This window comes from Perissodus microlepis, chromosome 19, assembly GCF_051167445.1.
Source record: "Perissodus microlepis isolate ML-2025 ecotype Zambia chromosome 19, ASM5116744v1, whole genome shotgun sequence".
Taxonomy (NCBI): domain Eukaryota; kingdom Metazoa; phylum Chordata; class Actinopteri; order Cichliformes; family Cichlidae; genus Perissodus; species Perissodus microlepis.
This window is the reverse complement of record NC_140479.1, coordinates 23,014,873-23,037,517: the sequence shown is the minus strand read 5'-3', so window position 1 is coordinate 23,037,517 and position 22,645 is coordinate 23,014,873. Positions and strand designations below refer to the sequence as shown.

General features: G+C 40.0%; 2 protein-coding genes across 3 annotated transcripts; one reads left to right on the top strand and one right to left on the bottom strand.

Moving 5' to 3' along the window:
• The first annotated feature begins 5,665 nt into the window (after positions 1-5,665).
• Positions 5,666-7,210, top strand: dio3a (iodothyronine deiodinase 3a). Its single transcript, XM_084915409.1, has one exon. It carries the CDS (start codon positions 5,880-5,882, stop codon positions 6,663-6,665), a length of 786 nt encoding a protein of 261 aa, XP_084771535.1. The 5' UTR covers positions 5,666-5,879; the 3' UTR covers positions 6,666-7,210.
• Positions 7,211-13,189: 5,979 nt separating this feature from the next.
• dlk1 (delta like non-canonical Notch ligand 1) lies at positions 13,190-22,138 on the bottom strand. 2 transcript variants are annotated; one of them, XM_084915092.1, is made up of 7 exons: positions 21,920-22,138; positions 21,776-21,793; positions 21,367-21,446; positions 21,082-21,145; positions 20,509-20,639; positions 19,647-19,788; positions 13,190-14,257 (listed from the first exon to the last, which is right to left on the bottom strand). In XM_084915092.1, the coding sequence occupies exons 3-7, from the start codon at positions 21,416-21,418 to the stop codon at positions 13,471-13,473; spliced, it is 1,176 nt and encodes a 391-aa protein (XP_084771218.1). In that variant the 5' UTR covers positions 21,419-21,446; positions 21,776-21,793; positions 21,920-22,138; the 3' UTR covers positions 13,190-13,470. The 2 variants fall into 2 exon arrangements, with proteins under 2 accessions (XP_084771218.1, XP_084771217.1); XM_084915091.1 differs by having other exon boundaries at positions 21,776-21,790.
• Between the last annotated feature and the right edge of the window lie 507 nt (positions 22,139-22,645).

The window sequence follows — 22,645 nt, the reverse complement described above, 5'->3', positions numbered from 1 at the left end:
TTTTCGCGCTGTGAGAAAGTAAAGAAGGTTTAGATAATAGAGTGTTAATACAGTTTCAGCGTGGGGAGGAAGCAAAGGGGGAAGGAGTAGGAAGGTTGGCGGAGGGAGAAAACGGCTCCGAAGTGAAAGAGCTGGAGGATTATACGATGGCAGATATGTTAAAATGTCTCCCAAAAAAGAGAACGGCAGATTGAGGAATGGTGAGTCAGCTGCTGAATTCATTACAGTCATGTTTCTGCTTCCCAGTCTAAATGAGACGCCCAATAAAGAAACAGCCTGTCATCACACGCATCTCTTGTAGCAGTGAAACATACCAGGCACATTATAAGCAAACGTCCCATTTATTCTCTTTAAGTCAAACATCAGGTCTGTGCAATATGAAGTCTGATCAGATGCCGCTCTCCACGCATATTTGAACACTTTTAAACACATCTAACAGGATTTAATTTGTAGGTACAACACGCTATCGATAATGTTACGATTACATTAACAACGCTGATGTTTGCTGTTATTAATTTTTTGAAATGTCTGCCTTTGTTCAGGTCGTTGAATAGGTTGTTTTTGCTCAGCCTATAATCAAACAAATTAAGATGCCAAAAATTAAGCAGGTTATACTTAAGCTTAAGAAACATTCAGTTTTAGGTGTTAGATCAAGTGGTGATTAATATTTAAGGAAAAAGCATGATGCAGAAAATATGTAGATACAGTAACACATACTAGTATTTCGTGAGTTTAAAATTTCCAAAGAAACAAAGTCAGATAGAAAAAGGAAAAAGGCCAAAATAAGACAGCATACCAAATGAAATAAAATTTGTCTAATACTACAGCCTAACAATAAATCCTGTATTCATAAAGGTTAAAATGTTTGATGTTAAAATATATTAAGATGGTATTTATTGTATCTTCAACATTAAAACAGCCTGTCTAATATTGTGTGGTTCCCACACATGTCTCAGAAACAACTCGGACCCACTTACGCATCAGAATGAATCCTCTGCAGGGACTCTTGTGGCATTTGGCACTGAGACATTGGCAGTGAAGCTTTTGAATCCTGCAGACTGTCGAAAGGCTTCTCTGGGGTTTAGGCTCTTCTAGTGCATCCTGCAGGTGCTCAATTGATAATAATAATAAAATTTTTTGACCTGATGTGTGGTCAGGTCATGCTTCTTGCTTTTTTATTGATTACCTCAAACCACTCTTGGGAAGTTTTAGTATTGCGGAGGGACATGATGCTCTGCTGCTGGTGGTCCCTGCTGTCAGGGGCTGCCATTGCCTTGGGGGTGCGCATTTGATTCGCAACAATATTTAGGTGGGTGGTACCAGTAAATAACGTCCACACGGATCCCAGGATCCAAATATTCCCAGCTGAGTATAGCATTTACGAGATGCAACGTGATGATCAATGTTATTTACTTCTGCTGTCGGTGGTTTTAATTTTGTGGCTGATTGGTGTAAATAGCATCATGAAACCTCACCATCAACACCTGCCTGAAACAGTTTGAACAAAGCTAAACATTGTAATTGTCATGATAAAGTGATGACTGACTGTGGAGTCAAAACACAGATACACAATCTTAGCAAAATGGTTTGAGGATTTCTGAAAAATGCATACATGTCTCTGTCAGATTACATAATAACTGATATATGATCTTGAGAAAAATCCTTTTGTTAAACTGATGAACCGCACACACACACAAAAAAAAAATTGGAAAGCAATATCAACTTACAGTTTCTCTTCCCTCCATCTGCTGTCTGACTCATCAGAATGACTGTGACCCACAGACAAATGACATCTTTACTTGTGTGGTTTACAGACGTCTTGCAGTCATATATGACATGGATTTACCGTAACAGGAGATTAGGGCTTAACCGATATACCATGTGATCTCTAGACCAGGAATGCTTTTGTTAAATAAGCACACCAGACCGGTAAATGGCATTTTAGTCTATAATGGCTAATATGTATGACCAGATGTTAAATCCCTGTGGAGCACAAAAAGATTTTAAACAGAACACCCTTCGAAAAGCACGGTCGGTTACTGAGTCATTAACATTGATCCCACGGATTAATGGACATGGATCTGATGAGGATATATGTGCTTCCTATGTCCAATCATCTCATGTGTAATAATATCTGCTCTGCATCAGAGGGAGTGGGAATCTCTGGCTTAAAATGATGTAATTCAGTTGCTTTTATTAAGGTGTAAGTTGGGTTAAAATCATTTTTCTTTGTCTGTCATTCTATAAAAAATCCAATGTGATTAGCAGCATTCATACTAGAAGAAATGAAAGTTACTGCTTTCCTTCCAGAGTTGCTTAATTTGCACATTTGCTTTAGCGTTGATGCAACAAATGAAGCATTACTTCCCGTGAGAAGATATTTTTATTTTATTCCCAGTTGTCACATAACACATGCAAAATATTGCTACACCTTCACCTGGGATGCTTCAAATTACGGAGGAAATAAAACATGCACGTCTTCTTCTTCTCGTGGTGATTCTGTTCCTACTCATACCTTACGAAATTTTAAATAAGAATTTGAAAACACATTTAACACATACATGGTACAAAACATATAGCAACTACTGTAAAGAAAATTCTGTTTTTTATTGCCAGAATGTGAAAGAAGTTTGTACAAACTTATGAACTGATTATATTATTTGACAATGTTATGCTGCAGTGTTTCCTGATAATCAAACTAGACAGGATCTAAAGGAAAATATGACACTTCTAAAACAATCTAACCAACTTATATTTTCATAACCGTTAACTGTTTGCTTGTGTTTTTGACAGAAGCTACTCATCTAGTGTCTGTTAACTGTCCGATGTGTCAGCTCTGCTTAATCCACAGGCTGTTTGGGTTTTTAAAAAAATCCATAACATGCAACATTACTCCGAGAACCTGCCTTTAGTCGTAGTATCATCCTTCCCTCTGGAAACGAGTTGGTGTCTTTTTTTATATACGTGTTGCACGTGTGGCTGTTTATTTCGATGGGTGAAATCTCACTGGTGTTTTATTGTCCTTCCCCGGTGAGAATGCCACTTTATTAAAAGTCTTGTAAAAGTTTCCGATACCTCCTTTAACTTGTGTTCTTTATAATTTGTCTCTCAATTTCTAAGGCTTCTTCTAAAGGTTTATTTTTGTGAAAGTCTCTAACAGCTGTGGTGAGAAGGTTTGGAAGGATTTTGGATGTATTGTTGAAGAAATCACCCAAAGTCTTGTTCCAGTGTTTGCTTTAATGGGGTGTTTATTGATATTCCGGTATACAGCTTAGAGACACAGACAGTGGGTCTGTGCAACATGTTGTAAGGTTGATGATCGCGATATCTGGCAGACAGATGACAGCAACAACAGGGTGATGAAATCAAGGAGTCAAAACACTCGAGGGTAGGAAACTGTCTCCACTGCAGTGTTAGAAACAGGATAGGTTGCGGGTTAGTAGATGATGTAGAGAAGTAGTCACATTACATTTTTCTGTGCTGAAATTCAGTAATCACATTACAGTTACTGAAATTACTTATTTAATTTCCATTAGTCTTTCAACTACTTGCATGATTTGTGGATAACAAAAAGAGGTGCCCTTTCCCTGCATCGTCATGCTACTGGCAGTGTACTTAATTCCTGTGGCGGGAGAGCATCTAGAGCATTTCACTAGTAAAAATATGAACATGACTTTCAGTTATATTAAAGAAAAGGACAAAAACGTGAAGGCAACGTGCAAGTTACACAAAGGCCAGAGACAAGTCTGCATTGCTGCTAACATGACATCAACTTTTTCCAAGCATCTGCTAACACTAAGCTAGCAGCAAAGAACCTGAAGCTGAGTGCATACTGAGTTCATTCAAGCAGCCAAAGGTTGATTTTCAGCAAGTAACAAACACAGTGATCAGCAGGTGAGCTTGTAGCTTTGTAGCCTCAGTTTCTACCTGCAGCTGTTTTTTAATTTGTTTTAGGCAGGGGTGGTAGACTTAAGCTGTTTAGTGCAATGATTTGATAATCAGACAAGATGAGGTGTGAATTCCAACACCATAACTATTTAATATTTGAACCTTTATTGTCATATGTATTGAGTCTGTATAGACAAAAAAAAATAGCTAACTGGTGCCTAGCTAAACTCTAGGCGGGACAGAAACCCTAAACCAAAGTCTGATGAGCACCTCTTCAGTAAAACAACATCTGTGATTGTTCTTCTTGGGAACCGGCATTGCAAAATCAGTACACTGATTAGAATAAAACCTCTGAAACAAAATAAGACGTAATAGGCTGTAATTGTATCTTGCCTGTTCACAATGCTACACGAATGACCAGTGTAGACTTACAGCATTTTATCTTTCAGTCTGTGCATAGGTTCAGTGGATAACTCCAGCATGGTCTCCCTAGCTTAACATGCTAGTGTTGGAAGCACATGAAGAAACTAAACACAGCCTAGCCCTAAAACGACATCAGCTGGTTGTAGAGGCCACAATCTAAGCTGTGTAAAGATTCAATAGAGTACAAATGAAGCTTAAACCATCCTTTCCTCTGTGTTGCACTCAGTGGTTTTCCCCTCTTGGTGGTTGCCTACCAGCTTTGCTCAACCATGTGGTCTGACAATACAACAGGATAAATGGAATATCAATGAAATTTAGAAGTGGTTGGTATAAAGCATATATGGTAAGAGGGTGTTGCAGGCAAAGCAGTGAATCAGTGAGTTTAATTTTCATTTCATTTCATTTTTTGAGTTCAGTCAGCCATGCCCATCCGATTATCTCAGGCTCAAAAAAAGTGTATTTTCATTTTCAGAAATGATGTCAGTGTATGTCTTCTATTTAACTAAATGACTTTTTTTTCCCTAAAATGTTGTTATCTGATTATGAGTATTAAAAATTGTGATGTAGTTTAGACAGTCTGAAGTCTACAACTAGGCCATTATTGGCTGTCTGCGTTTAACAGACAGTGTGCACATGGCCTGCCTAATCTTGTTTTGTGGTACAGTCCGCCCGACAATGCTGCACAGTCTTTTTACATGTGGTAGATATTTTTGTTTTTTGTATCAGACAACTGGCACAAAAACAGTGGAGACCTCAGTCCTTACACCAGGAAAGAAAAAAATCTAAACAAAAACCAACAAAAAGAAATCAAAACAAACCAAAGGTGTTCCACATTTTTGAAGACGTCTGAGTGAGGCAAGGAGCACTGGCACCCTTTTACTCAACAAACAGATGTGTCCACTTGTGTTGTGATGGAGGACAGAAGAAAAGGATTTGGGACACATGAAAAACAATTTTGGCTGAGAGTGATTTGGAATGTAAGACCTCACAATTCACAGCAGGAATGTGTTACTAGTTTGACTTTGTTTTTTTTTCTGAGTTTAAGTTAAGAATTATGGGAAATAAAAGCTTTTTTTTTTTTTCTTTTTAAAAAAAGTATTGTTGTTTTTAAAAAAAAAAACAACAGAGTCAGACTTTTAAGCTCAGATTTTTTATGATAAAAATTTCCTCAAATGTAACTGCTCCCTCCCATGTCACATTAATGATTTTCCATATCCTTATATTTCTCCCACAGTTGTACCTAACTTCATGCAGCCTGACTTGCTTTTAACATCTCTTTTGACATCCTGATGATTAAAACCAAAAACAAATTATATATGAGAGACTGCCCATAACGCAGCGCTTTGCACCCTATCCAGCACCGTTGGCTTTTGGCTGTGACTACAAGCTGCGGAATTGACAGAAGGTAATCCCCGCCATGTGAGGCCTCGACCCCGGTTTGGAGGCGGGGTGTGATTCATTCAAATCTGCCAGTGCTATAAAAAGAGGGGAAGTTGCAAGTAACCCAACTTCAACCCACAAGATCGTGGCATAACGCTAGACAAATCGGGTTGTTATTAGAGGTGATAATGAATACTCTTAAAACTATTAAAAATGCAATAGTTTGTTTAGTCCTGTTGCCTCGTTTTTTGGTGGCAGCTGTCATGTTTTGGCTGCTTGACTTTTTATGCATAAGAAAAAGAGTGTTCTTCAGGATGAAGGAGCAGGAGGGCGATGCCATTGATCCTCCTCTGTGCATATCGGACTCCAATCGGCTCTTCAGCCTTGAGTCCCTTAAGGCAGTCTGGCACGGACACAAGCTGGACTTCCTGAAAGCAGCGCATCTTGGACAGGTAGCGCCCAACACCGAAGTTGTCCAGCTGAAGGATCAGCGGCGCAGCCGTATCCTCGACTACGCACAGGACAAGAGACCGCTTATCCTCAACTTTGGCAGCTGCACCTGACCACCGTTCATGGCACGTCTGAAGGCTTTCCAGGAGGTTGTGAGGGAGAATGCAGACATAGCAGACTCTTTAGTTGTATACATCGAGGAAGCACACCCCTCCGACGGCTGGATGAGCACCGACGCGCCATATCAGATCCCCAAACACCGGTGTCTGGAAGACAGGCTGAACGCTGCGCAGCTGATGCATCTGGAAGTGCCCGGCAGCCTGGTCGTGGTTGACAGCATGGAAAACTCCTCCAACGCTGCATACGGAGCTTATTTTGACAGACTTTATATCCTGCAGGAGGGAAAGATAGTTTACCAGGGTGGTAGAGGACCTGAGGGGTATCGGATCTCAGAGCTCAGAGACTGGCTGAATCGATATAGAGACGGGCTGGACAGATCCAATAACCAAGTTATACACGTGTAGATTAATTTTCACACTTTTAGAGCTGCTACTTAAAAATAAAACAACATATGCTGCATTTTTTCAGTATTGTAACTACCCTTAGATAGATTTTCATTAATGGTTTAAGTGTATTTATTTTTTCATAAGGGACTGAATTAAAGAAAGGTGCTGTATAGGGTGTCCTCCTTCCTTTAATACTGGACATCTATACATCCTCTTAGGACCCACCTACAAAAGGTTAGTTTGTTTGGACTTTGGTGCCGAACACATGCACTTTGTATATGTCTGTATACGTTCTTTTTTCTTCTCGTGGAAATGCGCCTCTATGATTTTTTTTCCCCCACTCGGGACTTAGAGATGTGCGCATCACTTTGCTCACCAGTATTGTTATGAAGTTCGGTTTTTAAATGGGATAAATCCAGAGAACCGATATTGATGTTTTCCATACTAGTGAGCAGAGTGAAGATGGTTCTCTCTGCCTTGCGTGGCGCAAAAAGACTTTGTAAATGTTCCGTTTTATGGATGGCATTTTATTGTATCCAATAAATTCTTTGGTTTACTCCTTCTTTTGGGCTTTTTTGTTTATTTATTTGTTGTAAGCGCAATACTTAAAGTGGACAAGTTAAATTATTGGTGCCTGCATGCAAGCCAGGGTTATGGCATGCGCGCGCGCGCGTGTGTGTGGCTTTATATTTTGTTTTTACAATGAAGCATGCTGTGTACAGATTTAACTGCCATTCGGTCTCGTAGAAGTGAAAGACGATTGCTCATCTGAAAGATGTTTTAGATTAAATCTTTCTCAAGAGCATAACGGTAATTTTGTTTAAATTGAATCAATTTCAATATTTTTTTCTCTAAAATCAGCCATTTGCTGCAAGCAAGTTTTCTCTTTGCAAAAATGGTAAAATATTGCATCTGTAATTAGTGGTCAACCACTTAAACTATATAGTTGGTTATGGTGGGATGGCTCTAGGAAAAAAAGAGAGAGAGAGAAAATCCATTGTTCTCCACACCCCCCACCTTCCTAAACCTTTGACCTCTTACAATTAAATGAGGATCATCAGAGTTTATCCTATTATGCTAAGTGATACTTCCACCTGCAAGGGTCTAAATACACTAATGTTTTCAGGGTTAGCAAACCAATCCCACAGCAGAACACAGTCCTTCAAAACGTCAGACGTCTGCAGCTAATACTGAATATCAATGCCGTGCCATCACCCGGTCTAAAAACATGCATAATGATTTGTAATGATCTAATGTGATTTAATTCAGCCATGCAGCGTAAAAAGTATAAAGCTGAAGAAAGAGCTCTTCCGATGCTTCAGACACAGGTCACGACGCAATGAAGACACAACAGTGGGCAATGGCGTGGACACAGATGACTCAGGAAACCAGATAATAACTCTGGACACAGCCCTTACATGGAGCAACATCTTGTCAGATGATTTGGTTCCCTGTGTGGTTATTATTCATAGTCAGCTGTGGGATATAGAGTCCTTAACTCCAGCAAGCAGGCAAAGTCACAACCAGGGCATAAATCACTGTAGACACAACACAACAAGCTTTTAGAAATTTAAATGTATTGACGACACAAGGATGCTCTTTGTTGTCAAAGTGGGTTTTTTTTTTTCCTTTGTCAGAAAACGGTTCTTACGAATCACGACTTTGAAATGAATCAGAGTTTGCTCTAAATATCACTTGGTCTGTGAGATAAGTGGGTGGAGTTGATGGAAATGAAAGGAGGCTTTTGTTATGGTTCAGGAAAACTACATCGCTCTGATTTCTCTTATATCCAACACACGGCAGTAAAACAGATAATGCCCTTGCAGTTTAAAGTATCTGGCCACCAGGCCTTTTTCAGTGTCTGTGGTCCCAAGATTAGACACTCAGCTTCTGCAGCCAATTGACGCGCTCACCCCACATTAGTCTCCCATAATAAAGAAATGTACTAAAAAAAATGTTGTTGAGCATCACAACAGCATAAATATTGCACAGATAAAACGGAACCCACCTTGGTTGACCTGACAATAGTTTATAGCAGACATCTTTTTGTTTTAGGAACTCACAAGCCCAAAACATTTGGCGCCAGAGTAACAGAGAGGAGAATTAAGTCCAGCACCGTTAAAGAACATGTTGCTGGTCTGACTACAGAGGCTTACCAGTGACCCGACTTTACAGCTCATCTGGAACACATTTAACACACAAACACACAGTATTTATGCGGAGCTGACAGCTGACAGAGGGGTACCTGCCTGAGTGAAATATAACTTTCAGTGTATACAATGTGCACCCCTGAAAAGAGACCCCAACTGGAATGCTTTAGATTTGGATTCTTTCCATGTGTGATTTTCCATATGCTGAGTCTCATCTCTCTGCGGAGAGGCAGACGGGAACAAAGGGTTAAGGGTCTCAGGCTGAGTGGTGAGATTTAACTTTTGCTGCTCTGTTTTGTTTTATGACTTGAAGGGAGCAGACTGGGTCTGCTGAGGTGGTTTTTTTCTGCTTCCCTGGTCAGCTTTGAAGGTGAGGGCCCCTCTCTCCCCAGGGTCATAACTCCACAAATGAATGTCTGGTGGTGGGGAGCGAGGGGGGCCTCAGCACACACAAAAAGGTTTCAGGGAAACTAGCGTGTTACTACTTAACCATCTTTTAAACCATCTAGTTTATAATGGTCAAAAAGAAATCCAAATTCTGAAGTCAAACACACAAATAGAGGCACTATTTGGAAATAAAGAGTGTTGCATTATTAACATGAACTCGTTTAGTGTTTTATTTTTGCAGTACAGATACTAAAAGATATTTCAATTTTCTGTTTAAGGATAGGTTTAGTGTGTGCGTGTTTGTGTGAGTGTGTGCGTCAGATGAGGGATATGCAGGAACACAGCAGGAGTCCCTGAAACATTTTCCAATGAATCTCAGTCAGCAGTGAAAAATGGCTGGGTGTAACTTGGAAAAAACACTGATTGTCACCCCAATCGTGAACTGAAATGGCCTGGCAACAAAGTCGAAAATGATTTGTTATGTGGGACAGGCAGCACTCATCCCCGAGTCTTGTGATGGCTTGCATTATTGTGCAGAAGAAGAGCAGCAGAATGGAAGCTGGAAAACATAACCTACATATTTTTACAATCTTACCAAGAATGCAGTTTCCATACATTACAAATATATATTGTATATAGGAAATATTAAAATACTAATCAAGCAAAACATTTAAAAAATAATGGTTTTGTATAGATTTAAATGATATAGTGGCAGCTGTCTTGTTTCCAGATGTATAAAAACTGTGTATAACTTATAATTAACTGATGAAAGCAAAATGCAGTGTTCTCAGTGCATTGAAATGCTGCACTCGGTGTCCAGCTTGTGCCTATAGCCTTTCCTCTTTCTTTAGATGGATGACACCCCGTGGCCATACTTGGTGACTGCATAGCTTTTTTTTAGAGCTGCATCAGACTGAAGCACAGTGAGTGGAACACAGCTGAACTCTTATTTTGATGTTGGAGAGCCTTAATGGAAAACAGAAAGCCTCTGACTATATTGTTAAAGAAATGTCAGTCCTACTTGAAGAACTGACGATGTGTTTATCATTCTGATATTGCAATGAATAACGCTTTAACTGAATGTTTAGTGCTGGATTCTTTAGATGTTATAATAAAGTTCTATGTAATGAGCTTTTAATGTTCAAAGGAAATTTGCCATGTCTCTGGCCCACGATGGCAGTTAGAGGAAACTGTTTTAAATATTTAGATGTTAAAGCCTGTGCACAATTATTCTCCACTTATACAAGTGTTTTCACTTACGCACCTCTTTGGGACTTTTCTGGGGACAATTTAGGAATGTTGAAGTGCTCCATAAACATCTGCACACTCCCTGCTCTTGGTTTTGTTGCACCTGTCAAATTCACAATTTCTCCTCACCTACGAAATCATGAGTAGTCGGGCCTCATCATATCTTAATGACCTCATTGTTAGCATGTTATACTTAGTTATGCTGCAGTAAGCTTAGGTTTCTGTGGCTTCCCATCATGCTAAGCCTTTCTTCTTTCACTCTTCATATGTTTATACATCACTATTGTTCAATCTCCCCCCACCCCAGTCAGTAGCTGCAGATGGCCGCTCCTCCCTCAGCCTGGTTCTGCTGGAGGTTTCTTCCTGTTAAAAATCAGCTTTTCCTTCCCACTGTCACAAAGTGCTTGCTCTAGGGAGTCTGATTCTTGAGTATTCTAACATTATAGGGTCTTTATTTTATAATCTAAATCTCCTTGATGAGTCTTGTTGTAAATGTATGTTATGTGAATAAAACTGGATTGAATTGCAGACATTAGATTAGGAAAACTTCATCCGGTTATACACTGTTTATAGTTTTATACACTGTTTATAGTTTACAGTCTGAAATGTACACACAGTGGATCAAACAGCAAGTTTGAGAGGTTGTAACTTGGAACAAGCTTCTAGTCACTACAATCACTTCAGCCTGGCACTTTCCTGCTATCTGTTCTGCTTCTATTCTTTAAAATGGTAATAAATGCAAATTGAGAGTTTCACTATTATATCAAAATTAAGTCAAAATGAACTCGAGGCAGGATCTACTACTCTACTGCTAACTATTGAGAACAGTAGTGTTTTATCATTCTCATTAACACACAGTTTGAAGAAACTGTAATTTCACCTTAACCTAACCGGGCACATAAACACACAATTTGACTGAAACAATTTGAAACTGTCTTTGTCCTGTTTACTGTCCTTTGCTACAGTCTCCAACATACACTGCACTTGCTATCTTTTCCAGCCATGGTTGATAGTATAAAAAATAGCAAACACATGATCAAATCCAAAGATCTAATAGAGAAACAATGTATCATAAAAAAGAACTTATAAAAACATCTTTATTGCTACTATTTGTAGAACATTTTAGGCTTTTACGAGGGGTTGACCTGCCAGATTTGACATGGCTGTCTGGAATGGTGCCGTAGAGGAGTAATATATAACTGTACCAGAAGATGGAGACACAGACTGTTATCTCAAACCTTTACAGCCAGTGGAGGCGTGTGGACAGAGCCTTTATTATCACTCTGCTGAGAACCATCAAGACGGCCTTGGGGAAAAATTTATGAAGGAGATCAGAGCAGGAGAGCAGATGTTTGCATGATTTTAGAACAGGTGGTGGTGGTGGTGCACTCGCAGCATGTGTATCAGTTGGACTTTGCACTGTTAAACAGCTGATGCACTGTATGAGCCTTGGGGAGGATCTGATCTTGTCTCCAACTGTCTGTTGTGTGAAGAAAACAGCAGCTAAAAGCAATAAAATCAGGACCAATGACCAACTAAGGTGGAAATCAAGTCAAATGCAAGACTAAAGTCACCTTTGTGTACAAGCATGTGACACTGCAAGCATTTTAGTTAGGCAGACACATTGTGGCATATTTTATTAAAAGCGATAGACAACCAAACGTTTTCAAAGTACAACAGTGAATTATCTCAGAATAATACAAGTCCTAAATGACTGTAATTGCAACCTCCTGCTAGATAAACCACTTGTACATCATTATGTTTTACTTCTGCATGTCAGAAAATGAAATGTAGATAACCAGCCAATTAGAGAGTTATGGTAAACAATAAGGAGGCTGAAGGGGACTTACTGAGAAAGCGACAGGATCTTTAACCTTGAAATCCCAGCAATCCTCATATCAGGAGTTAATGGATTTGATGCTTTACACACAACACTATTCACATCAGTCTGCATATTTCCTGTGTAACAGACGTGTATTTTCCATATTTTGACATATATTAGGTTTTCATGGCAATCACGTTTCCTCCATTCAGAGTGGATGGCCATCTCATGCGTGAAGCAAACTAATAACACTTAAACAGGTGTTGCAGTATCAATTTCAGGGCTCACTGATGCATAATAACACCGACAGTAAGATGCACTAGTGGAAAATCTTATAAAAGCTCATGGAACACGAGTTTTAGAACGACCAGGGATTAATCATTGATATAAATAGGTGAAAACGAGTTAGCAAAACAAATAATGTCATGATATCAGACTCGACATCTATACTTACCTTACGAATTAATGTCTGATATGATGCAGTGGGTAGCAGCTGTGTGTTATATGAAAAAGTAAATTACCTTTTTAGACATCTGAAATACATTTATTGCATTAAAAACAACATTTTTCATCCCTGCAGGATTTGCACAGCTGTTTGGGTGGCAAGTAACACGATCTATAGCCACGTGTTATTTGCACTGAAAACACTCACAATATGTATTTTTGCATTTATAAAGAATCTGGAAATTCACAACATGCTGCATGAAGGAGGTTTGGGCTACAATAAACGATGACGTCTTATTTGCTTATCTTTGAAATGAGAGATTGCAGCTCTGATGGTGCTCATGAAAGTACAAACTAAAAGTCAGCAGCTCAGTCACTTTGTACTGACTATTATGAATTCAAATATATTTTTCATTTTCTTAATTAACCCCACTTCCTAATTAGATCAACTCATGAGAAATAAGTAAATAGAAAGAGGCCACGCAATGACATATTTTTAACAACATGCTATGTGAGAGAACATGTTTCACATAATTATATATTTTAATGGTAATTTTGGATTAAAAATACATTTACAAACCAGCGTCATGTATATCCATTTGGTCCAGCAGACTTTACATTCAAACATATACCGGGATAGCCCACCAGCTCTCGGTTATACACACTTTAAACACAACTGCACGACAGTCATAGCTTTTTAATCGCTGCTATTTTTATACATTCACATTTGACTTCTTCCAGGGGGAGTGTGGGTGAGGACGAGATGATTTTATCAGATGGAGGTGTAGTGCCTCCCAAAGCTGGTGAGTCTAATCTTCTCTGGCAGGATGATGTTTACCGAGTGTTCCGCCTCTTCCTGGCTTGGGCTGCCAGCTTCTCTCAGCAGGTGCTCCCTTTGCTGCCGGACAAGCTGGCTGTACTTGGCATTCGCCAGCCACGTCTCACAGCGGCCAAAAAACACAATGCCTGTAGTGCCCAAGATGACCAGGCAGGTGAGCAGTGCTAGCAAGCTGAAGCAGACAAGCTGACCATGCGTAACAAGGACACCGGACGAGTGAACCGTCTCCTTCAGGGTGATCTTGAGCAGATCTCTCTCAGGTGGTCTCAGCAATTTGTGGAAGGCATGAGCGGGGAGGGAGTAGTGCTGTGGAGTCAGAGCAAACACTCTGTCCACAGGCTTGGCAGCAACCGGCTTGGATCTGTTTCTTGGTCTGTGCTGCAGGGAGCATGTGGGACCTGTAAACCATTTCTGGCAAATGCACCGGAAGGTTCCATCAGGTTGACCGACACAGGTGCCCTCGTTGGCACAGGGCCGCCCGGCGCAGGGAGAGAGGCTGGTGGTGTCATTACAAGTGAAACCAGTGAAGCCGTGTGGACAGACACATGTGAAAGTCAGGCCATGGTTTGTACAGTTGCCACCGTTGAGGCAAGGGTTAGGCTGGCAGCTGTCAATGCCGATCTCACAGAAGTCTCCGGAAAATCCAGGGGGACATAAGCAGGAAGAAAAGGCTGCTGAGCCCTCGGCATCCATACATGTGCCTCCGTTCTGGCAAGGAGAGCTGGAGGACAGGACATAAGGGACATAAAGGAAAACAGAGTGTCCTGTGATTTACATAAATTTAGAGCAGTACAGTGCATGCTTTAGCCTGTGGTTATAAAACAGCAATAAGCATGGGGAAATTGGTTTAATCATACTTGTCGATTTCAAGGGCAAATTTACAGGAATAATAAAGGAATCAATATTCCTCAACAGGGGAGAAAATTCCTCTAATCTTAAAGCTACAAAAAAATCTCAAAGCTGGAATAAACATTTATTGTACACACATGGTTGTCCTTTCATTTAAGGAAAAAAAAATAGGCAACTTTAGTTGATTATTAGTGTTACTTTACTGGGCATCAGGCTGTAAGACAATAATATGAAGGTAGTTTTTGTACTAGCCTGTTAACATTGCAAAGCTGGGCATTTGAGTTTAGGGAGATTGACACGCTCGATTTAGCAATCGATGCAAAAATTACACCAGGACAATGCATTTGATGTTACATAAAATGTAAAAGTTCAAGTAAAGTGTAATTACAATGAGCAAAATTAGTGTTATTGTTAAACGCAACAGCTCCTTCCGACAAACATGAAATTCAAAGTAAGGAAAATGCTGTTGCCTGCTGTGTTGCTCTTTATGTGTTAACTACATTTCTAAATAACAATACAATTCCTTATCAAACATTTCCTTGCTTCTGTCCTACTCTGTCGTGCACAATTGCACAACAATTGCCTGACCTCAGTTTGTGCAGGATGAAAATGATAGAGTTGATCACAGCACATTTCTGTGGATTTAAGACAAATATGGCAGATAAATACAAAGGTAATGTAACTAGTAGTCAAGCTAATTACTTTCTGGAGAATAGGAAAGTTTTATAACTTGTTTTTGAAGAAATGAGAAATGTATAATACATTACTTTTTTTGAGTAATGACTAACACTGTGACGAATATGAACTGCTACTAGCAATTATTTATTTATTAATCTGGGGATTACACTCATGATTATTTTCTTGTTCTTCAGGTAAATAAAAGGGCAAAGATGAGGCTGTATTGATAAATAACCCAATACACCTTTTGAAACTGCTTATTTTGACCAAGCTCCTGTCTTTTTACAAAAACACACAGTTTATTAGACAATTTAGACAAAAAAGTATCAGACCTTCACAAACTAAAGGCTGAAACTGAGAAACAACTGCAAAATTACTGAATCAATCGAAGTCAAAACTTGCAATTGCTACTGCACGTAATGCTTATTAATACTGTGATATTGATTTCGGTCATTTCTCTCAGCACTAATGGCTTATTTTGTGCAAATTAAAAATCTGTACGAGTAGCATGATGACGCCTCAGCGCTGCATCTGCTAATCTTCTCGCAGCCGTATAAGCAGCAGATCTGATCGATGTAACCATGCTTCACAAAGTGCATGATGAGAACCCGGGATAGAAAGTAATCAATATCTGTAGGAGTATTTCATGTAATTACACAAGTCTCTAACACTGTGCCTCAGTCAAAGAATAATAGCGCCATCCTTTTTTAGAAGCCTCTGGTGCCTCGCAGAGGAGCTGATTAATGAAACCTCGTGCAGGGTTTCTAATTGAGATCAATTCCCCCAGAATACAAGTCAAGGTTCTGTTGTCTCACTGTTGGAACTGGGATTAAATGATTATTTTTTTTAACCAGAAACAAAGCCAAAAAAATAATCCTAGATATAGCATTATTAACCACTGAGAGAAGTCCAAGCAATGCACTTAGCTGTATGACATAAGATGTGGAGATGGATTTGCTGCTGAGGGCAGTACAGTGATGCCTCCCAACTTTCGAGGAGCTTATCCAAGGCTGGATTGGATAAGCGATTAAGAAAATGAATGGATGGTAATTATTTTTGAAAATAAGAGGAGAGCTGACAATTCTCTATCGATGTTATGTAAGCTATTGAATTTTAGGTGTATTTCAAGTCAACAACAAGGCTGCCTGACAGAGGAAAATACATGCTGTGGTTCAGAGTATGGAGGGCTGTGTCAGACAACTGAATCCCCAGAGAGTCTTTTATATTCATTTGACAGGCAGGAGGAAGATTCCTTCAGGGACCAATTCTGTCTGCAACCCATCTGTGTGCAGGCACAGGATGCAAGGCTGTTTTTGTTGCAGATATTATCTCAAATGTCCAGGCAGGGTTTCTGTTTAAAAGCATCACCTACCATTGAACGGATGACCAGATTAATACTCAAATGTTGCTCATAAGCCAGTAAAAGTGGAACATTTTTAGGAATGTGACTCTAACGGCTGCTTCTTGCTGCCGCACAGCAAGAAGGTCCTGAGTTCAATTCCACCATCAGGCCGGGGTCTTTCTGTGTGGAGTTTGCATGTTCTCCCCGTGTCTGTGTGGGTTCCCTCCGGGTACTCCGGCTTCCTCCCACCGTCCAAAGACATGCAGCTTGTGGGGATAGGTTAATTGGATAATCCAAATTGCCACTAGGTGTGAATGTGCGAGTGAATGTGAGTGTGAATGGTTGTCTGTCCTTGTGTGTTAGCCCTGCGACAGACTGGCGACCTGTCCAGGGTGTACCCCGCCTCTCGCCCTATGACAGCTGGGATTGGCTCCAGCACCCCCCGCGACCCTGAAAAGGATAAGCGGTAGCGAATGGATGGATGGATGGACTCTAACGGCTTAAGTAGTGGTAAAAGCAAATAGATGTGATTAACCTGAGAAACTTATCTCTAAGTTCAAATTTAAGCTCTGTGTTAACAGGGCTCTTTGCAGCCTATTTTCCAATCAGCCTATCGATAATATTGGATATTACATTAAAAACGTCAAAACTCTGATTTTGAGTCAGTTTACGACAGTTACTATTTTTTGCAGGTAATGAGGCCCCCGACAGACATGAGTAGATGCTCTAAAATTTTCCTGGCGATGCTCTCCCAGGGCTTCGGTACAGCCAACTGTCATGAAAGCAGTCACGGATTTCATCATTATGCAAATGATTTCCAGCCTGTGCATTTTCGTGCACACCTGTTGTTATCCAACTGATTTTGGAGAACCACTGATATCTCTATGATAGATGCCTGCTTTGTTGCTGTCATCTCTTTGACCCCCGCCTCTTCGCTTTGTATATTGACATTCAACTCCACCTAAATCTAAAAGTCAACTCGTAATCAGCTGGGAGCCACGCGTGAGCTCTGTTGTGCCTGGACTAACACTGAGACAACACACACTCACAGTGAAATAACAGTGAAATAAATCCACTGAAATGAAAGCTCGGACTTAAGCGATTAATGAATCAGATCAGTTGTTTTATTTTAAATTTATGGTGCTGAAGAGCGCACACCAAAGCATCAAAATGTAACTGTCCAAATATTTAGGCTTTTGGAACAATCATATCAACGAGTGATGACCCTTGTGCTATGGTAATATGATATTTCTGAACGATCTGCCAAAGGCCTTGAAATTCATCTTTGATACAGACGGATGTTAAGTGCGCATCAGTTGTGTTCTCCAGCTGCCAAAGGACGAGCGGATTACTGGTCACATTCTGAGTGATGGAGTATCTGAAATGTGACAAGCAATTATGGTGTATTTGATCTTGAAAGTTTGACTTTAAAGGATGAAGCCTCTGAACTGGGATGCAGCTTATGATGCTGCCCTGGTACACGCAGTCAGCTACTATAGGGGGGAGCACAATAAACATAGCTGCAGGGCTACAAATTTACTGAAATTCTTTCTTTACACATCCGAGCTGTCTTGGATTTGACATGAAGGGGAATTGTTTGCCCAAAGCCATATTTTGTGTTTATTTTGGCTAAGTGAGCCTCATCATCTTACACATTGCAGTGTTTTACAATTGCTGGTTGAAAGTAAAGCGTGATTCCATCATGCAAAAAAACAACAAAGATCAAATGAGTACAAAGCATGGTATGAATGTGACACTGGGGTATTTGGCTGCAATTTACTTCATGGCTGACCGTGTTAGCGACCAACACAGTTTAAAGTTAGTGAACAAGGACATTTGATACAAAATATGGGCATAGCATCTAGATCTTAAACTTAAGCCAACACAATATGCATTATCTCTACTCTTCAAGAGGGCCAGTTGCTCTGATTGGAAGAAGTGCTCTGATTGGAAGAAGTGCTCTGATTGCATATAAGTCAAGGACTGACTTTATTCATGGCCCTGAGTAAATACTTTTCTTATGGATTCATAGTGTTAATCAATATTTTCAAGTGTTATTTAGTCCAGCATAAACTTTAAGTTGTACATTATGTTCCCATTTAAAGTGGAACTGATGATAAACCAGTGCAAGCTTTAGTCTGTGGCTCTCTTTTGATTGGCAAGTCATTTAATGTATGAGTGTGCAGTTTGTTCCACCTCTTGCTCATCACATCTGGTTTAAAAAAAAAAAACAAGCTGGCAATAGCCAAAACCTAAAGGCAAGGCTTCAAAAAGGTTATGATGATCTATTATATACAGCCAGTGTTTGCAAATAAGCCACTTTTTGTCACGGTTCCTGGGTTTTGGACCAGGGCTTTTAAGTTTGGGGATTTTTAGGTTTCTCTATTTTTCCTTTCTGTTTTCCCAGTCGTGTCCCCATGTCTCTCTGGTCCCTCAGTGTTTTGTCTCCATTGTTGTCTGGTTTCCCTGTTTGTTCTGTCAAGTTAGTCCCGGTCTCTCTGTTTATCACTTCCTGTTTTATCTTGACAGTCCATCTCACCCGCGTCATGTTTTGCATCCCCCGTCTCGTCAGTTAGATTCTATTCAGCTGTGTTCCCCCAGGTGTTTCCACTCTGCCTTAATTCCTTATTCTGCATATATTGTCTGCATCTCCCTCTGTTTGTTGTCACTGCCTCCCTCGTGGTGTGTGACTCGTTGTCTGCCTGTGTAGCCTCAAGTCAGTTTATTCCTGCTTAGCTCAGTTTGTGTTTTTTGTTTCTTTTGTCAGCGTTAAAATGAAGCTGTGATTTTGAGTTACGACAATCTGCTGAGTCCTGCATCTAAAGCCACACTCTGTTCACCGCACACCCGTTCCCATGACACTTCTGACAGATATAAAAATACTCGCGGCCGCCGGTGCTTCCCCTCAGGCTCCTGCTAGATGCACTTGTGGTACGAATTTGAAAATCCTACGTCGCCTCGTTCTAGAGTTGACATGTTCACCTACCCAGCCAGTGTTGTGATAATAATATCCCATCACCCTTTTACAGCTGAGGAGGTAAAAGGTGTGACTGTTATGTTATGTTTACGATTTGTTGCTCTATTATATAGTATTGTACATTGTATAGTATAGTCTGAGGGCTGATATACCTACCTGCATGCATACTAAATAGCAATAGAGCAATTAGGAAAAAATAACCATAAAATATTTGAGGGACCATAGGGGATAAGACTGCTTATGAACTCAAAAGGTTTTTTGTACCCATTTGTAAGACAAAGTCCTCTCCTCCGGTGGCAGTTTTCTCCAGAGAAGCCAGGGGGGCAGACACACAGGTATCGTCCCTCTCCGGTCTCTATGCAAGTGGCATTAATAGCACAAGGCCTGGATGAACACAAGCGAATATCTGTGGTAAAAAGAGAAAGGGGAAAAAAATACTAATAAGTATGCTGTTTTTAGATCTTGTGGGTTCTCTCTCTCTCCCTGTGTCTCTGTGGCTGATTTTTCCTCTCGTCTTTGTTTCCATTCTCACACTACACTCCCCTCCACAGCATCTTGTCACCAAGAACAAAACTGAGAACATAACCAACTGCGTTACACAGGCAAGTGGCTCATATGCTCCAACAGAATAAAAGATGCACTATGCGTGCTGATAAGAGGTCACACTGAGCTGGAAGCCAGAAAAAAAATCTCTCTTCTTCTTCCTTTGTTTCTTCCTTTGCTCCAGGGTCTCCAAGTCCTTTTGTGTGATAATGGCCACTATAGATACTATGATTATAATCAAAATCCTTAAACTAAAATAGGGCATCTAATTAAATGTTAATGTGACTTTAACAATAACATTTTCATCTGGGTATTTTCATAAATTAATAATGCATGCGTTATTCAATGGCACAAGTGGAGCGGAAGGTAGTTTATCATGAGGATGTTGGCAGTTTCAGCTTTCCTTGTTGGCAGATTTCCATAGTCAGATTATTTATGCTCTTGGGAAAAATACAGTTAACTATATTATAGATCTCTCTGGACCCATGTATCTCTAGAGCTCTGTGACTCACCCTGACCTCTGGTATATCAGTATTGGGAGCAGATTGAGATAGGAGTGCCTGGGGAGCCTAATGACACTTACCTTGGTCACACAGGCTGCCCACCCAGCCCTCCTCACAGATACACTGCCATGCCTTCTCACATGTGCCGTGCAGACAGCCAGGGAAGGGCACACAGTGGTCACAGTTGTCTCCTTGCCACCCTGGTTTGCACCTGAATGAGGTTAAATAAAGGCATTAAATCTAAACTATTAATACACCACCCAATGAGCTTCGCAGTCCTGCTCTTGGTCCGATATTATCTGCATGTTTTTACAATTAAAGTGACATCAAATGCTGCGATTTACTGTGATTGCTGTAATTGGTTAATCTTTCTAAATACCCACAGCAACAGGGTACAGTCATTTTGGCTAAAGAGTAGATTCAGAAGGTTTTGCCAGAAACAAAAACATGAGGAAACCTTTTAAATTATCTGTCGGGATAACAATGCTTTTTACTGTTTAAACAAAGAACAGACTTGGCAGCTGACTTACACAAAATACAAGCGCCAAAAACAGAGATTCACTTGGCTGGATTGTTATTGTATTTCTCCAAAAGCCATTTGCTTCTCCTGAGGTAAAATAGAATCTACACAGAAATCTGAGGTCGTTCAGTACCTGCACTTCCCTGGCTTCTCACAAAACCCATTTTCTGTGCTGCACCCTGCGCTGCATTCCCAACCTTTGAGAAAGGAAGACATCAGCATGTTGGCATCACAAAATAAAAAAAAATAAAAAACACACACGAAAGATTCACAACAATAAAATATTAATCCCTGGTACTTCTATTTCCACGCAGGGAGAAAAGGAGTTGGGGTTGTTTCTTTTTTCGTTTTTCATGAACTGACTCAAATCTCTTTGTGTCGCTGTCAGCTGTCTCGGCTGATCGAAATCTAAGATTACCTTTGACGATGCTTGTCACGGAGAGAATTAAGACCACCGCTGTGAGATGCATCGTAATTTCGAGGAAGACCCCTTTTGTCCTGCAAAATACAAAGCAGCTGATATAAAGAGCTCTCGGTTCGTGGAGAAGCGACATCTTCCATCTAGAAAAAGGACACTAGTTAAAAGTTGATTTTTGAAAAAAGAAAACCACATTAAGATTCGTTCACATTTAAGAGGATCCTACACAAAAAGATCTACATAGCGCTTTTAGATTTTTAGTTTTAAAAATATATCTGTACGAGATTTTTTTTAATACACTGAGCTTGACTTTAAATATAAATATAAATGCATATATATATATATATATATATATATATATATGGGGGTGATTTACTGTTTTCCTGTTTATTTTTGGAAACTGACGCACCTGAACCGTATGCGTCTTCTCCCAAAGGTATCCATTACGCACGAGCACGCAGAAAATGAGAAAAGACATTCATTTAAACACAATCTTCATCTTTTTTTTTTAAATAAAAAACAAAAACCTCTGACTAAAAATGAACTGCCTTACCTATGTCGCCCAGTCGTTCTGCTCCCAAGTGACTTCGACCATATTTCACACGTTTGCTTTTTTCTGCTTTCTTTCCTTTAATCCAAGCAACGTGTAATGAAAGTGATACCACAGGTGTACTCGTGGTCTGGCTGCTGAAGGTGGACCTGAAGGTTTTGACGGGACTGCTGCATCGTGCAGCGTCCCAGTGCTGCACGCTCCTCCCACCTTCTGAGGGAGAATGCGTGCACCAATCTGACCCCGTGGGAGAGAAGTGCAATAGTTGTACAGTAGTCACATTAGCTGGCTGACTTTAGTTTGCAAATGTCTAACTTTATGTCAAGCGATGAATGAGGTCTCTGCGATTCATTTAAAACAAAGGAAGAAAACAAGAAAGAAAACAAACGAACCTATGTCTACGGATATCTTGTTTGTTTTTTCACGCAATAATAAATTATTCAAGGGTGATGGAGACACATGATTCTTGTACACATGATTCTTCATCTTTATTTTTGGAAATTGGACACACCTGAAGTATATACGTCTTCTCTCAAAGGTATCTATTACGCACGAGCCCCACAGACAGGGAGAAAATGATAACAGTTAAGGCTTAGGTACATAACTAGGCCGTGTATTTGAAATATTAAAAGTAAGGGTATATCTGAAATGTCCAATTTTGGTGTTAATTATTATTTTTATTATAGTAGACTTATTTAATATTAATACTCGTGTTAACCACAGATTTAT

Bases quoted from the DNA above. Each gene is read 5' to 3' on its own strand.
- dlk1 (XM_084915092.1), bottom strand. From the start codon at position 21,418: ATGCATCTCACAGCGGTGGTCTTAATTCTCTCCGTGACAAGCATCGTC. The intron at 19,789-20,508 runs GTAAGTGTCATT...TTTTTACCACAG, and splicing joins GGGCAGCCTGTGTGACCAAG to ATATTCGCTTGTGTTCATCC. The intron at 14,258-19,646 runs GTACAAAAAACC...CCTGTCCTCCAG, and splicing joins GGACTTTGTCTTACAAATGG to CTCTCCTTGCCAGAACGGAG.